This window comes from Theropithecus gelada, chromosome 9 (genome assembly GCF_003255815.1).
Source record: "Theropithecus gelada isolate Dixy chromosome 9, Tgel_1.0, whole genome shotgun sequence".
NCBI lineage: Eukaryota > Metazoa > Chordata > Mammalia > Primates > Cercopithecidae > Theropithecus > Theropithecus gelada.
In genome coordinates, this window is record NC_037677.1 from 267,255 (window position 1) to 282,163 (window position 14,909).

General features: G+C 44.1%; 1 protein-coding gene across 2 annotated transcripts in view; it reads right to left on the minus strand.

Annotated features, from left to right (window-relative positions):
* DIP2C (disco interacting protein 2 homolog C) overlaps positions 1 to 14,909 on the minus strand; it is a 368,414-nt gene that overhangs the window by 50,807 nt on the left and 302,698 nt on the right. For both annotated transcript variants that reach the window (XM_025396905.1, XM_025396903.1), the window contains 2 exons: positions 11,802 to 11,932; positions 1,281 to 1,449 (listed from right to left, as the gene is read on the minus strand). In XM_025396905.1, the coding sequence (XP_025252690.1) occupies positions 1,281 to 1,449; positions 11,802 to 11,932 (300 nt within the window). The remainder of the gene's footprint in view (positions 1 to 1,280; positions 1,450 to 11,801; positions 11,933 to 14,909) is intronic.

Consider the following 14,909-nt stretch of genomic DNA (forward strand, 5'->3'; position numbering starts at 1 on the left):
CTAGCTGACTTCAACACTCGTGCTGAGCATACAGACATGACTGCACACACAGAGGTAAACAGGAAAAACTCAAGTCTGGGGAATACGAATCACGTATTCACACGCGCGCATATCTGAGAGGTAAAGCACATGCAGCTGCAATAGCAGGTCTGAAGCCAAAGATTATAAATTTGGCTCCAGGTTCGTTCAACCTAAGAACCTGGAGAAGTCGCTTAATTTCTCTGTGATGTAAGTTCCTCAGCTTTAAAATGGAGACAATAACGGCTCCTATTTTAAAGAGCTATTGTAATGATGAAATGAATACGTAGTGACCCTCAACTATGTCATTATTTATTCTGGTTATTTATGTTTTGCCAACAGGAAGGTCATGAAAATGTACTCACGTTTTAATACAATATAGATGAACATGAATAATGCTGTGTAACTTTTTCCTATATAAATATAGAACTCAAAATGACTGCACAATTACTTATATTACATAACATTATCTTGAGGTTTGCTTTCCTGTTCAAGCTTTATGCATTAGGAAAACAATGCAGGACGGATAAATGTACTGTTGCACTATTGATCTGTGTGTGGATGCCACAAACACAAACACAATCCATGTATATACGAAGACAGACACACAATCCAAACAGTACAAAGTCGGTTGAAATTGAGTCAAAACTGGTCATATGATTATTCCCTCCTAGTTACTTGGAGCTAAGTACTACTTAATTTACCATGAAGATATACCTATCAAAACATCATTGGTTTAAATGGAGGGAAATACCATTATTCTTACATAATGGCAGTTACTTAAAAATAAAACACAACACTGTTAACTTAATTGTAAAATGAATTGAGCTTAGGGTCCAGACCCACAAATCAAGGTCTCCAGGAAAAATAGAAGTGAGTGCCTAAATTCAAACCTACCTTCGTAAATACCAGAGTCAGAACAAGTTACCATCACCTCGGAGCTTCTGAGCACCGAACACTTCAGAACACTGAATCCACCCAACAAAAACATCAAATTTAGGACCTTTCAAGTAGACCCAGAGGAATGATAGGCATTGAAAATATTTTACATTCTGGTTTGTTACTGTCTGTGGTCGTGGGGAAATAGTCACGTTAAAAACGTTTTCATATAAAGGCAGTTTGCAAGCTTCAGGTGACGTTAGATTAAACCCAGGCTTTTTTTTTGGAGGACTGTTTTAACTTCACCCAATCACAGACGTGCCTTCTTGGAAACGAGTCCCTGTGGGCTCGCGGGGCGCTGAGCTGCCAAGGGAGCTGCTTACCTTAAGGGACTCTGTTTGCGAGCCCAGCCCCTTGGTGCACAGCTCCATCACGGAGTAGGAGCAAAACGTGTCTCGGACTTTGTACTGACTCACGGCGAGAAGCCACAAGGCGGGGTTGGTTTCAAGCTCGGAGGGTGGGATCAGGATGGACTGGTGCCCAGAATACACACTGCAGAGAAAGAGGAGGCTGTCAGGACGGGAGCTCAGCAAGGCTGGAGGGCTCAGGGCAGCGCTGACTCCAAGGAAGAGGAGGACTTAGAACAGCCTGTGCTGCCATCTGTAGAAGGGGACAGTAAAACCAACGCTGCAAACTGCAACCGTGTTCACACGAAAGCCTTCTGAAAAGCAAATATGTACTACAGAATCATGAGGCAGTTACTACCACTTTGAACACACATTTAAGACTACTAAATGCTGTGATGCTCTGACATCTGTCAGAACTGTGACGTCTCTCAGACCTGTGACATCAGCAAACTGGATCCTCTTAGTAGAAAACACAGGGTTCAAATTTTGGTCCAAAAAAGTCTAGCTTCAGAACAGGAGCTGGCAAACCACAGACACTTCCTGTTTTTGTAAATAAAGTTTTATTGGAACAGGGCCAGCCACCACCACTCATTTGTTTAAATATTGTCTCTAGCAGCTTTGAGATGAGTGATAGTAGAGACCACAGAACCTAAAATATTTACCAAACAGCAATTTAAGAAAGAGTAGGCCTATACCTGGTTTAGAAAACTGACAGCCAGGGTGAAAAAAAGACAATTATGGTAAGTAAAGTTAGTCACTCAATCCTTTTAAGTTCAGATTTTTATTTAAAAATGATCCCAACAAATCACCAAACAGAAGAGAGAAAATATAACCATTCTTTAATTTTACCTTCATATGAGAGAATAGATTTAGAGAAATGAAGCAGTGATAAGTTACATATTTTAATTTATCATCAATTGATGGGGTAAGTGTGGATTTAATAAACAACTTGTCAAAACTACATTTTTAATGGTTTTTTTACTACTATGAATTCACATTAATAGATGCCATACATTAAAATAACATATCCCAGATAAATCACGTTCTAAGATTTAAAAATTAATAAGAACGTTCTGTTGCCCAGGCTAGAGTACAGTGGTATAATCATAGCTCACTGTCACCTCAAACTCCTGGGCTCCAGCAATCCTCCTGCCTCTCCTGAGTCGGCAGGACCACAGGTGCACACCACCATGCTTGTTTTTTTTTTTTTTTTTTTTCCAGTGGTAGGGTCTATGTTGTCCAAGCAATCCTCTCTTGTTCCTGCTGTGGCCATGTAAGACGTGCCTGGGCCTCCCAAAGTGTTGGGATTACAGGCATGAGCCACCATGCCCAACCTACACCTTTTTTTTTTTGGAGACAGGGTCTCACACTCTGTCACCCAAACTGGAGTGCGGTGGTGTGATCTGGGCTCACTGTAACCTCCGCATTCCAAGCTGAGGCCATCGTCGCACCTCAGCCCCCGAGTAGCTGGGGCTACAGGTGCACAACACCACGCCTAATTTTTTTTTTTTTGGGTAGAGACAGGGTTTCGTCATGTTGCCCAGGCTGGTCTCAAACTCCTGGATTCAAGTGCTCCTCCTGTCTTGGCCTCCCAAAGTGCTAGGATGACAGGCACGAACCGCCACAAGAGGCCTACACAAAATTTTACCAGTGAAATAGCACTATGATTAACAAGTTAGGCCTTGTTAACTACTATGCTATAATACTAAAGCCAGTTCTCTAATGTGGCCAATCTCATTTAGAAATTTTCATAATTGTTTATAAGGAAATCCAGCTAAATAAATGTAAGGAAATTAAGTTGGCTAACAAAATTTATTTCAAACAGGACCCTTAGTATGAAAAACTACTCTTTGGCAAATGTGACAAAAGCGTTTTTGGGCAATTTTCCATTTCTTTCCTCATTCTCTTTTCCAAAGCTTGATTTATTCTTTTCAAAAGGACACAGAGCCCTCTGTGTCCGTGGGTTCCTCACCCCTGGCTTCAACCGTGAATCAAAGATGTTTATGAAAAAATCTGCATCTATACCTAACTCGTAGATTTTCTTGTCACTATTGAACAGCACAGTACAACTATTTACATAGCATTTACATTATCTTAGGTATTACAAGTAATCCAGAAATTATTTAAATCATGAGAGAGGAAGTGCACAGGTGATGTGCACATACAATGCCATGTTATGTCAGGGACTTCAGCATCCTCGCTTTTTGGTACCTACGGGGTCCCGGAACCCATCTCCTCCGTGGACACCGAGGGATGACTTTATAGCACATAGTGACCTTTTCAAGGGTTGAATCCTTTGAGAACAGGGTTAGGCACATAAGGGGTGAATATGAGGCCTCGAATTATTACTCTGCTGTACATTGGTTATTTAGTCTTAGTTTTAAAAAATTTATTGTGGTAAAACGTATGTAACATAAAATTTACCATATTCACCACTTTTCTTTTCTGAGACAGTCTTCCTTTGTCACCCAGGCTAGAGTGCAGTGGTGCGATCACAGCTCACTGCAGCCCTGACCTCATGGGCTTCAGTGAGCCTCCCACTTCCCAAGTACCTGGGGCTACAGGCACGTGCCACTATGATGGGCTAATTTAAAACTTTTCTGTGGAGATGGGGTCTCACTATGTTGCCCAGGCTGGTCTTAAACTCCTAGGTTTAAGCAATCCTCCCACCTCAGACGCCCAAAGTCATTTTAACCATTTCTAAGTGTCCCTGGAAGTGGATTCCTCAAAAATACACATCAGCATTAATGATTTGCTCTGTCGGAACTGCCAGCAGACAAACGGGCTTGGGTACCCAATGTGAATTCCTGGCTAGAGAATTTGAAATATACTTGTGAAAACGAAATATAGTTTCACCTCCCTCCTCATCCCCATAAATAAGACGTCAACATTAAGAAAAAACAAATCTTGACAGCAGAAACAAATAGAAAACCCAACTCATGATTTCCTACTTGCCCTTATCTCACTCAATACGACAAATGTTGGTTAATTGCTATATTAGCCAAAATTGATTTTTGCCACTGGTAATAAATTCTGCCATGGACAAGACAAACCTACTTAAGAGCAGGTTGCTTATTCTGAAGACATTATTCTCTGAGAATGTTGGGAACCTGAGCTGTTCTTTAGACCTTAACTTCAAAAAGAATAAAAATGGACATTTGGTAAGTAACATACATTTGTACATTAGCAATTTGATGATTTCAGATTACTAACCTGACAAAACATACCAACAACTGAAAACTCTCCCAACTTGGGAATTCAACAAGACAGTTCACCTCACCCGGGGGTCCTGGGTGGTGCCCCCTCTGCCAGCAGGCATGCCATCCAGCCCAGGGTCTCCCTACACACTTCAGTTACTGCAGTGAAGCACTATTATTTTTTGTTGAGACAGTCTCACTCTGTCACCCAGGCTGGAGTGCCCTGGTGCATTCTCGGCTCAATGCAACCTCCGTCTCCCGGGTTCAAGTGATTCTCCTGCTTAATGCTCCTGAGTAGCTGGGATTACAGGCTCCTGCCACCATGCCCAGCTAATTTTTATATTTTTAGTAGAGACAAGGTTTCATCATGTTGGCCAGGCTGGTCTTGAACTCCTGACCTCAAGTGATCTACCCACCTCGGACTCCCAAAGTGCTGGGATTACAGGCATGAGCCACTGTGCCTGGCCTATTGTAAGAAACCCATCAGCTTTATTTAGGTAAACTTTGCATACCCTAAATTTCATTCATTTTAAGCACAGAATCAAATGGTTTTTAGTAAAATTGAAGAGTTGTAACATTGTCACCACTCTAGAACATTTCCACCTCCTGAAAGGGATCCCGTGTCCATCTGCAGTCAGTCCCATTTCCAGCCTTAGCCACTGTCATCACTCTGTTTTTACAAACTTGCCTTTTCTGGACACTGCCTACCACACAGCCACACTTCCTTCCCTCAGCAGGTGCTACTGGGCTGATCCTGCACACAAGCACCCACCTTATGGATGTGGCAGGCGTCCCTTGTTCATTCACCTGTTGGCGGCACCTGGATTGTTTCCTCGTGTTGACCGAGGTTCCAGGGAACTTACACCAAGTCTTTGAGTGGACGTTCGCTTTTCCTCCTCCTAGGAGAGCAGCTGCTGCGTCTTGCAGCAAGTCTGCTTAATTAAGATCATGCCAAACAGCGGCTCCCCATTTTACATTCCCGTTATCGATGTATGAGAATTCGTTTTTCCACCTTCTTGGCTACTGTTGCTTTGCAGTGTAAGTTTTGAAGTCAGAAAACACGAGCTCCCCAACTTTATTTTCCTATATTTTCGGTGACAGCGTTCTAGTGGGTGTGAAGTGGCATCTCACTGTGGTTTTAATTTACATTTCCCTAATTAATGCTGGGTATCTTTTCATGTCCTGATCGGTCCTTTGTATGTCTTCTTTTGATGAGATATCTATTCAGATCTCTTGCCCATGTTTAAATTATGTTGCTTGTTTCTCAGTTTTGAGAGTTTATTACATAGGCTGGGTGCAGTGGCTCACACCTGTAATCCCCAGCACTTTGGGAGTCTGAGGCGGGCAGATTACTTGAGGTCAGGAGTTCGAGACCAGCCTGGTCAACATGGCAAAACCCTTTCTCTACTAAAAATACAAAAAAAATGAGCCAGGCGTGGTGGTGCATGCCTGTAGCTCCAGCTACTTGGGAGGCTGAGGCAGGAGAATCACTTGAACCTTGGAGGCAGAGGTTGCAGTGAGCTGAAATCATACCACTAATCTCCAGCCTGGGCAACAGAGCAAGGCTGTCTCAAAAAAAAAAAAAAGGGAAAAAGTTTATTACATAGGTGCTTTGAAGTACTTCATGAGATTTATAATTTGCAAATGTTTTTTCCCAGACTGTGGCTTGTCTTTCTAATCATGTCTTTTGATATACAAAAGTTTTAAATTTTATTCAAGTCCAATTTATCAGTATTTATGTAGCGTACCTTTAGTGAACTCTGTGCCTAACCCAAGATTATGAAAATTTACTCTTGTGTTTTCTAAAATTTTTATAACTTTTGCTCTTACATTCAGATCTATGATCCACTTGAACTAACTTATGATGTCGAGTCAAGGTTTATCTTTTTTCATTTTCATGTGAATGTCCAAATTTCCCAGCATCTGTTGTTGAAAAACTCTTTTCCTTCATTGAATTGCTCAGGTAACTTTGTTTAAAAAATTATTTGACCATAAATATAAGGGTTTATTTCTGGACTCTCAATTCTGTTTATTATATATAATCAGTCTATCTCAGTCTGTCTCTATACCAGTACCATGTTGTTTTGGTTACTGTAGCTCTGCAGCATTTTTGAAATCAGGAATGAGATGTTCTGAATTCTCCCATTTAGTTATCTTATTTTAAAACTGCTTTGACTATTGTGGGTCCTTTATATTCACTTTAGGATATTATCAATTTCTGCTCCAAAAAACCCCCCAAAAATAGCCTGCCAAGATTTCGATAGGAATTACGTTAAACCTATAAAACAATGTGGAGAGAACTACCATTTTAATAATATTGAATTTTCCAATACATGAATATGGGCTGACACAATTTTTAAAAACAGGTGTAATCTTAAAAAGTATTTTGACACAATCCCATTATATTCATAATTCTCAGATAAACAATCCTCTACTTTATGACAGAAGAAAGCTTTAGGATGAGGACACAAATTATTTGTGTTACTTAACTTTCGAATAATCACAAAGTCATAGAAAAGTTACAAGTATATTTAAAATAATTTTCTCTCCCTTGGATTATCTGATGGTGAGTCACTGACCTGATGCCTAATCCCAGACACCTCAGCGGGAATTTCCAACAAACAAGTCTATTTTCCTCCATAAACAACTAAGCCATCAAAATCAGAAACCAACACATTCCTTCTGTCCCAGCTCAGACCCTATTCAAGTCTCTCCAGCTGTCCCCGATTATATCCTCTGTAGCAAAAGGGTCATTTGTGCAGGCACACTGCGAGTAAGCGGTCGGCTCTCAGCCTCCCTCTGCCCAGAGCGAGTTTCTGGATGTTTCCATGATTCTCATGACGCCAGGCTTTGGGAAGATTCTAGGCAGGTGCATTGTCCAGTCAGTCCCCTAACTTGGGGGGGCCGATGCTTCCACATGGGGAGATACAGGGCAGGTGTCTTTGGCAGGAGTATCGCGGATGCTGTTCTCCTCATCCCACCCGCCATGTGCTGCAGGCTTCACCACCACTGAGGTTTGCCTGGACCACCTGGTTCATGCTTTTCCACCGTGAAGCCTCTCTTTCCTCTAACTACTTCGTGGATGGCTACTATAGAAATCCTCACTTCTCATCAAGCTTTCCATTTGTTCATCTATGTATCTAAATAGTTGGAAAATTTCCTGTATTACTCAAAGTGTTATAATCTGTTGCAATCTTTATTTCTTGAGACAGGGTCTTGCTCTGTCACCCAGGCTAGAGTATAGTGGTGTGATCTCAACTCACTGCAATCTCAACCTTCTAGGCTCAAGTGAGCCTCCACCTCAGCCTCCCAAGTAGTCGGGGCCACAGGCACACATCACTACAGCTGGCTAATTAAAAAAAAAAAAGTTTTTGTAGGCTGGGTGTGGTGGTTCATGCCTATCATTCCAACACTTTGGGAGGCTGAGGTGGGAGGATGGCTTGAGCCCAGGAGTTCAAGACCAGCCTGGGCAACATGGCAAGACCCCATCTCTACAAAAAATTTAAAAATTAGCATGCCTGAGGTCCCAGGATAGCGATGCTTTGGTCGAGGATGGGTCCATGTACAACAGTGGTCTCACGATTCTATAACGAAGCTGAAAAATTTCTACTGCCTAGAGACGTGGCAGCACACATTACTGGCGTTGGTGGTGGTAACTGGTCTAAACCAACCTGTGCTGCCAGCCATATAAAAGCACAGCAGGTACAATCACGTCTTCAGTTCTGCTTACATGATGCATCACATTTTTTGATTTGCGTATGACACAACCTTGCATCTTGGGGACGAAGTCTACTTGGGCACGGTGGATCAGCTTTCTGATGAGCACATACAATTCTGTACACAACCTAGTACTTAACCATGATGATAAACAACTGTGCTACTGGTTTATGAAGTTACTGTCCTTTGTTATTTTACAGCATCCTCCTACTTATATAAAAAATAAATAAATAAATTGTAAAACAGCCTCGGCAGCTCCTTCAGGAGGGTCTTCCAGGAGAAGCTATTGTTATCCTATAGGAGGTGACGGCTCCGTACGCGTATTGTCCCTGAACACCCTCCAGTGGGACAAGAGGTGGAGGGGAAGACAGTGACATGGAACACTCTGGCCCTCTGGAGGCCTAGGAAGGTGTGTGTGTGTGTGTTGTGGAGGCCTAGGTAGCTGTGTATGCACGTATGTGTGTGTGGTGGAGGCCTAGGCTGATGTGTGTGTATGTGTGGACTGTGGAGTCCTAGGCAGCTGTGTGTGTGTGCATGTGTCTGCATGTGTATTGCAGAGGCCTACACAGCTGTGTGTGTGTGTGTTGTGGAGGCCTAGGTAGCTGTGCGTGTGTGTGTGTGTGCGCATGTGTGTTGTAGAGGCCTAGGCTGATGTGTGTGCCTATTAGTTTTTAACAAAAGCATAAAACATTTTAAAAAATAGAAAGCAGCTTATAGAGATAAATTATTTTTGTACAGTTGTATAATATGTTTGTGTTTTAAGCTAAGTGTTTTTATAGATGAGTCAAAAAGTTTAAAAAATTAAAATGTTAAGGTTAAAAAGTTACAGTAAGCTAAGGTTAAGTTATTATTGAAGAGCTAAAAACATATTTGATAAACTTGGTATAGCCGAAGTGTCTGGTATTTACAGAGGCCACAACAGTGCGCAGTCACGTCCGGGCCTCACGTCCAGGTGCCACTTACCAACTTGCCGACTCCCCTGGGCAACCTCCACTCCTGCCAGCTCCAGTCACGGGAAATGCCCTACACAGCTGTTTTTCTTTTTTTACCTTCTATACCATCTTTTTACTGTACCTTTTCTGTGTTTAAATATGTCTAGATACACAAATACTTACCACTGCGTTACCACTGCCCAGAGCATTCACTGCACTAACACGCCGCACAGGACTGCGGACTGGGTGTGTCAGGCTGTACCAGCCAGGTCTGTGTAAGCAAACTCGATGTTCACACAACGAAATCGCCCATTTGGAACGTATCTCCATCACTTATTTCTAATCCCCCACACGAAGCTGATCTCCCTGTGCTGCTGCTGATTCCCAGAACAAGCTGACTTCCCCACACTGCACCCTGCCTGGCTCCCACAGCCCATGCCAGGACACCCTCTGTGGACTCCCCTCCTCCGACCTGGGCTTGGGCGCCCTGTGCGGCTGCCCCCGACCAAGACGCCCTCCCCACCCTGCTGCGCTACCGTAGGAGCACAGCCCGAGGACGAGGCCTCGAATGTGACACCCCAGGGCCTCTTCTGCCCGATTCTCTTCCCAGACCTGCTGAACTGCATGGGAAAGGGAAGTCATTATTATGTTTAACTTCTGTATTAGTCATTGTGCATCTAGGACCCAAGTGATTTTTTTGTTTTTCAAAGCAAGTCCATTGGGATCTGTTTCTATAGAGAATTTTTTTTTTAATGGACAGGTTTATGGCTATATTTACTGTTGCAAGGGCCATCGACAGAATACTGCAATATCGTGACTTCTGAGTTATTAATATTTTGCAGGAAAGATGCTTGTTAAAGTTCACTGCAACCTGGACAATCCCTTAACGAGTCTATTGTTATCGTGGGTTCACATCAAAAACTTACTTTCCCTGCCACAAACACCGTCTCTCTGGTTTCCACGGGGAGCCTGGCATGGTGAGCTGCAGGCAGGCGGCTTCCATCGCCTGGCTTCAGTTTTACTGGTATACTTTGCCAAATGAAATACGGTCACCCTACAAGGGTAGTTGTTCGGAACAGGCCTCTGCCCTTCAGCTTGGCATGTGTACCTAAGGCCATGTTCTGAGTGATTTCCCAGGAAAAAAAAATTTACAATGTTATTGCATTTTGGACTGAGGCAGAAATCATTAAATATTTCATTTATTCACTTTTATCTGCTTTCTCAAAAAGCTGAATTATCCTAATTAGAACATCGGTATTTTTCAAAAATACAAGATTACATTTTAATCCAAATTAATACTATTAAATATTAGTAATACATTAAAAATATTTGTTCCAGAAGAGTGCTGACAGGAGAAAAAAATCTGACTGGGTGCAGTGGCTCACGAGGGCAAGGCAGGCAGATCACTTGAGGTCACGAGTTCAAGACCAGACTGGCCAACATGGTGAAACCCCATCTCTACCAAAAATACAAAAATTAGCTGGGTGTGGTGGCAGGTGCTTGTAATCGCAGCTACTCAGGAGGCTGAGACATGAGAACTGCTTGAACCCAGGAGGCAGAGGTTGCAGTGAGCTGAGATTGTGGCATTGCACTTCAGCCTGGGTGACAAAGCGAGACTATCTCAAAAAAAAAAAAAAAAAAAGAAAAGAAAAAAGATCCACTATAAAGAAAATCATAACCAATTTCATACTGTAGCATCTGTTTTATAATTAATGTATATTCATAAAATAATATGTGTAAAGAAGATTTATGAGTGAAATTATTTTTATGTTTGTGTTAGCTTTTAAATACCCATTTTTTAAAAAGGGGGAAAGCAGGCGGATAATACAAAACCACTAAAATGCTGACATGTGAAGCCGGATGATGGTCACGGGTGTTTATTACGGAACACGCCCTATGCTTACATGTTTGAAAATGCTCCACTGGAAAATGAACTCTGAAAAACTATACGTCCAATGCTAAGAGTGGATTTTACTGGTAACACCCTTTATCAGGTGGTACGATTGTTGATGGCTTTATTTTATTCCTTATATTATTTTCTATTTTCTAAAATTTCTACAATGAACATGTATGCATAATCAGACAAAAAAGCCAAGAAACATCCATTTGTTTTTCTGGTCCTTCATTTATCCCATAAATACTTGCCGAGTACCTGCTGTGGGCCAGGCTCCGAGCCGGCTGCTGGGTAGCGTGCCACACCCTGGAGAATGCTCAGCCCTCCCGGACTCACCTCTGGGCCTGCCCAGCCTGAGCCCTGCAGTAACAGCTGGGGTGAAGCCGGTGGGAGGTAAAAGCCTGCAATGCCTGCTGGCCCAGCGAGAACCCAGGCCCAGCACCATCGCCAGGCTTTATATACTTAAGAACCAAGCCTGGAGCCTGGGAGTCTGATGGTCAGAAATAAAGGTCCTCAACAGACAGTTCCCTGAAATGTTCCTCCACTGCTGCAGAAAGTCAAAATCACCCCAGGCACTGCTCTGTCCCGAGAGCCAAGTCCACCAGGAGAGGCAGAGGGGACAGGGGTCAGCCCAGGCATCCTCTGGCAGGGGTCGGGGTGCTGGGACAGTGCTTAGGCTGCCTGGCTGGGTCTAAGGTCTGGAGAGGAAGGTGCACGATTTTTTTTTTTAATGTAAAGATACAGAGAGGAATCTTACCTGCAGAGGCACCAGAGGACAAATCCCAGTCCACAGTAAGGGTCCAGGCAGATGGCCACTTCTCTAGAGGGGTAAAGTTCACACTGCAGCTTAATGGAACGGCAGAAGGCACTGGTGGCTGCGTGAGACATCTGCAAAACACAAGCCTGCGTTAAACGCGTCGGACCTGACACCGTAAGACACCCGTGAGAAAACAGGGCTGTGTTAAACGCATCGGACCTGACACCGTAAGACACCTGTGGGAAAACAGGGCTGCGTTAAACGCGTTGGACCTGGCACCCTAAGACACCTGTGGGAAACCAAGGCTGCACTGAACGCAGGGGACTTCATACCAAGGGTACCTACAAGACAATAAAGCCGCATTAAATGCATGGGGCCTGACACCCAAGACGTCTTTAAGACAGAAAGGCCACACGAAACGTGTGCTGGCCTCGCGCAGTGGCTCATACCTGTAATCAAAACACTTCAGGAGGCCAAGGTGGGATGCTCAGTTGAGACCAGGAGTTCCAGGCTGCAGCGAGCTAGGATTACACTGCACTCCAGCCTGGACAGCAGGGCGAGACCCTGTCTCTTCAACAAATTTTAGAGAACAAAACCCAGAAAACAAATGATACCTGGTCCCAAATGCCCAAGGCTGTTTTTAGGACTGGGGACGACTGTCGCCAAGCTGGGGCTATGTCGTGTCTGGGGAATGTGAGTGGCTGATATTTTCACAGGACTTCTCATTTTCAATGAGTAAACCTCACTCAGAACCGCTGGGCCTCCAGGACCTGGCAACGCCAGCTATTCAAAGAGTGCATTTGAACAGCAAGTCACGCAGGAAGTGGTTCTCGTGTGATCCACTCTCCAACACACTGTTCCCCAGGTAGGGGAGGCACCACGGCGCGCTCCCGCCTCTGCTGCTCAAGGCCCCGCCTTGTTCGTGGTTACCTCCAGGGCTGGACATAGCCTCTGCTGTGTGGCACGTGGCCAGCAAGACATGCTGGGTGCTCACCCATCTTAATGATCAGAAAGTGAAGGCTCACAGAAGTTAAAGATTTTGCTGCCTGTGACGTAAGTTAGAGCTGGGAGTTAGAGCTTAGGTCCTCCTACACTCCAACGCCCTTCACCATCTTCCACCATCCTGCAGGGAGATGGCAGCCAAAATCCAATCATCCCATCGTGACCAGAGAGTGAGGAGCTTCCGCACCTTCCCCCTTCCCTAATCCCTGTAATAGTCCCCTACAGTCCGTGTATAATGTCAATTACTTTGAAATACGATAAAATATATTAACAAGATCAGTTTTCTCACAGAAGCTCTCTGGCCAAACCTCAGGAAAAAGGAAGTAAAAGCAGCAAAGAAAATGGTCTGATATTTGCGGTTTTAAAACATGTCACGGCCGGGCGCAGTGGCTCACGCCTGTAATCCCAGCACTTTGGGAGGCCAAGGCGGGCAGATCACAAGGTCAGGAGATTGAGAACATTCTGGTCAACACAGTGAAACCTCGTCTCTACTAAACATACAAAAAATTAGCCGGGGGTGGTGGTATGTGTCTGTAGTCCCAGCTACTCAGGAGGCAGAGGCAGAGGCAGGAGAATCGCTTGAACCAGGAGGGTGGAGGTTGCAGTGAGCCAAGATCGCACCACTGCACTCCAGCCTGGGCGACAGAGCAAGATTCCAACTCAAAAAAAAAAAAAAAGTCACAAGTTGATCTGAAGCAGAATGTCACCAGAGCTAAACTAGGGACCAGCACGGAGCCTTGTAATAACTGGGGAAATCCAAATGCGTGGCTCCCCATCATTCATTCATCACTCCAGCAAGAGGTGAGAGAACTTGGGGTGGGGGTCCTCCCACTGTAAAATGTTCCATCACTATTGGAAGTTCTGCCCAGGAGGTTTCATAACTGTCTTACTATATTCATACAGGGGAACAGAATTATTATGGAACGTAAAATGTAAGTAATTCTTTTTAGCTTTGCTTTTAAGGCAAATTTTTGTTTAAAGGAGAAATGAGACTGAATTTATAGAACATCCATCCAGACTCCTGCCTCCCTGGATTAGGAGTTAGTAAAATCCTGCCTCTTAAAATTACCCACCCACTCAGATCAGCAACTAGAGCAAGCCTGCCGTGAACTGCTGCTCTGTGCAAAGCACTATTTCTAGGTGGAGAATTGAGTTCCTCAGCTCAGCAAATAGTAAAGTACCAAGAGCTTGTTATCAGGCACTGTGTTAAGCGCTGGAGATGAACAGAAGAGTAAGACACGACCCTGCCCTCAGGATCCAGGGGGAATTCAGAGACGAGTGCATGGACAACCGTGTATGGAGTATAAGAGAAAGGGTACATGGTGCTCCCATCACCCTGGCTGTGGGTCACAGGGCCAGCAGGGCCTTTGCGGGACTTCAGCAGAGAAATAGGAATCGACACCGGCTAAAGAAAAGCAGCCAAGAGAGTTCTGATGATCTACTCTACGCCAGATGCTGAGATTGTAAGTGGGCCATGAAAATGCTAAGACTGGAAGCAGGTGCTTCTTTTGGCTATGACAGTAGGAGGGTCACAGCTAACTTCAGACTACAGTAACTAAATCATCTTGATCTGAAAACATTTCTTTTCAAAAGCTTTTGAAAAATTATTTTATTTCATATTGTAGCTATTTTGGTATTCCACCTCAGTTCCACTAAGAGGTGGATAGAGCGTGAGAACTGTGCGAGGCAAAGCCAGCTCAGCAGTCAGACCCACAGACGGGGGCAGAGGGCGTGCAAGGCTGCGAAGTCCCCAAGCGGGGGCGGTTTGCATGGCACCTTGACGAGGGTGGCGTCTGAGCTGAGAGGGTCATGATGATTTCTAATACAGCCCAGGTTAAAACACTAGAAAGTGCAGTGTACAGATTTATCACAGAGCATTCGGATTTGAGAACCAGTAAGAGAGAAAAACATTCGCAGTGTTCTTCTGTTGGCTACTGAGACCGTGTTCACATAAAAACATACTTGGGAGATTTGGACAGAATCAGCCTGGTTAAGGATGGAAATGGTCATACGTGTCATACTGTGATGAAACATGTATGTACACCTCTTTCCACATCTCAGAGTCTGACTACACGAGAGGCGCTGAGAGTCAGCATGCAGCCTGCC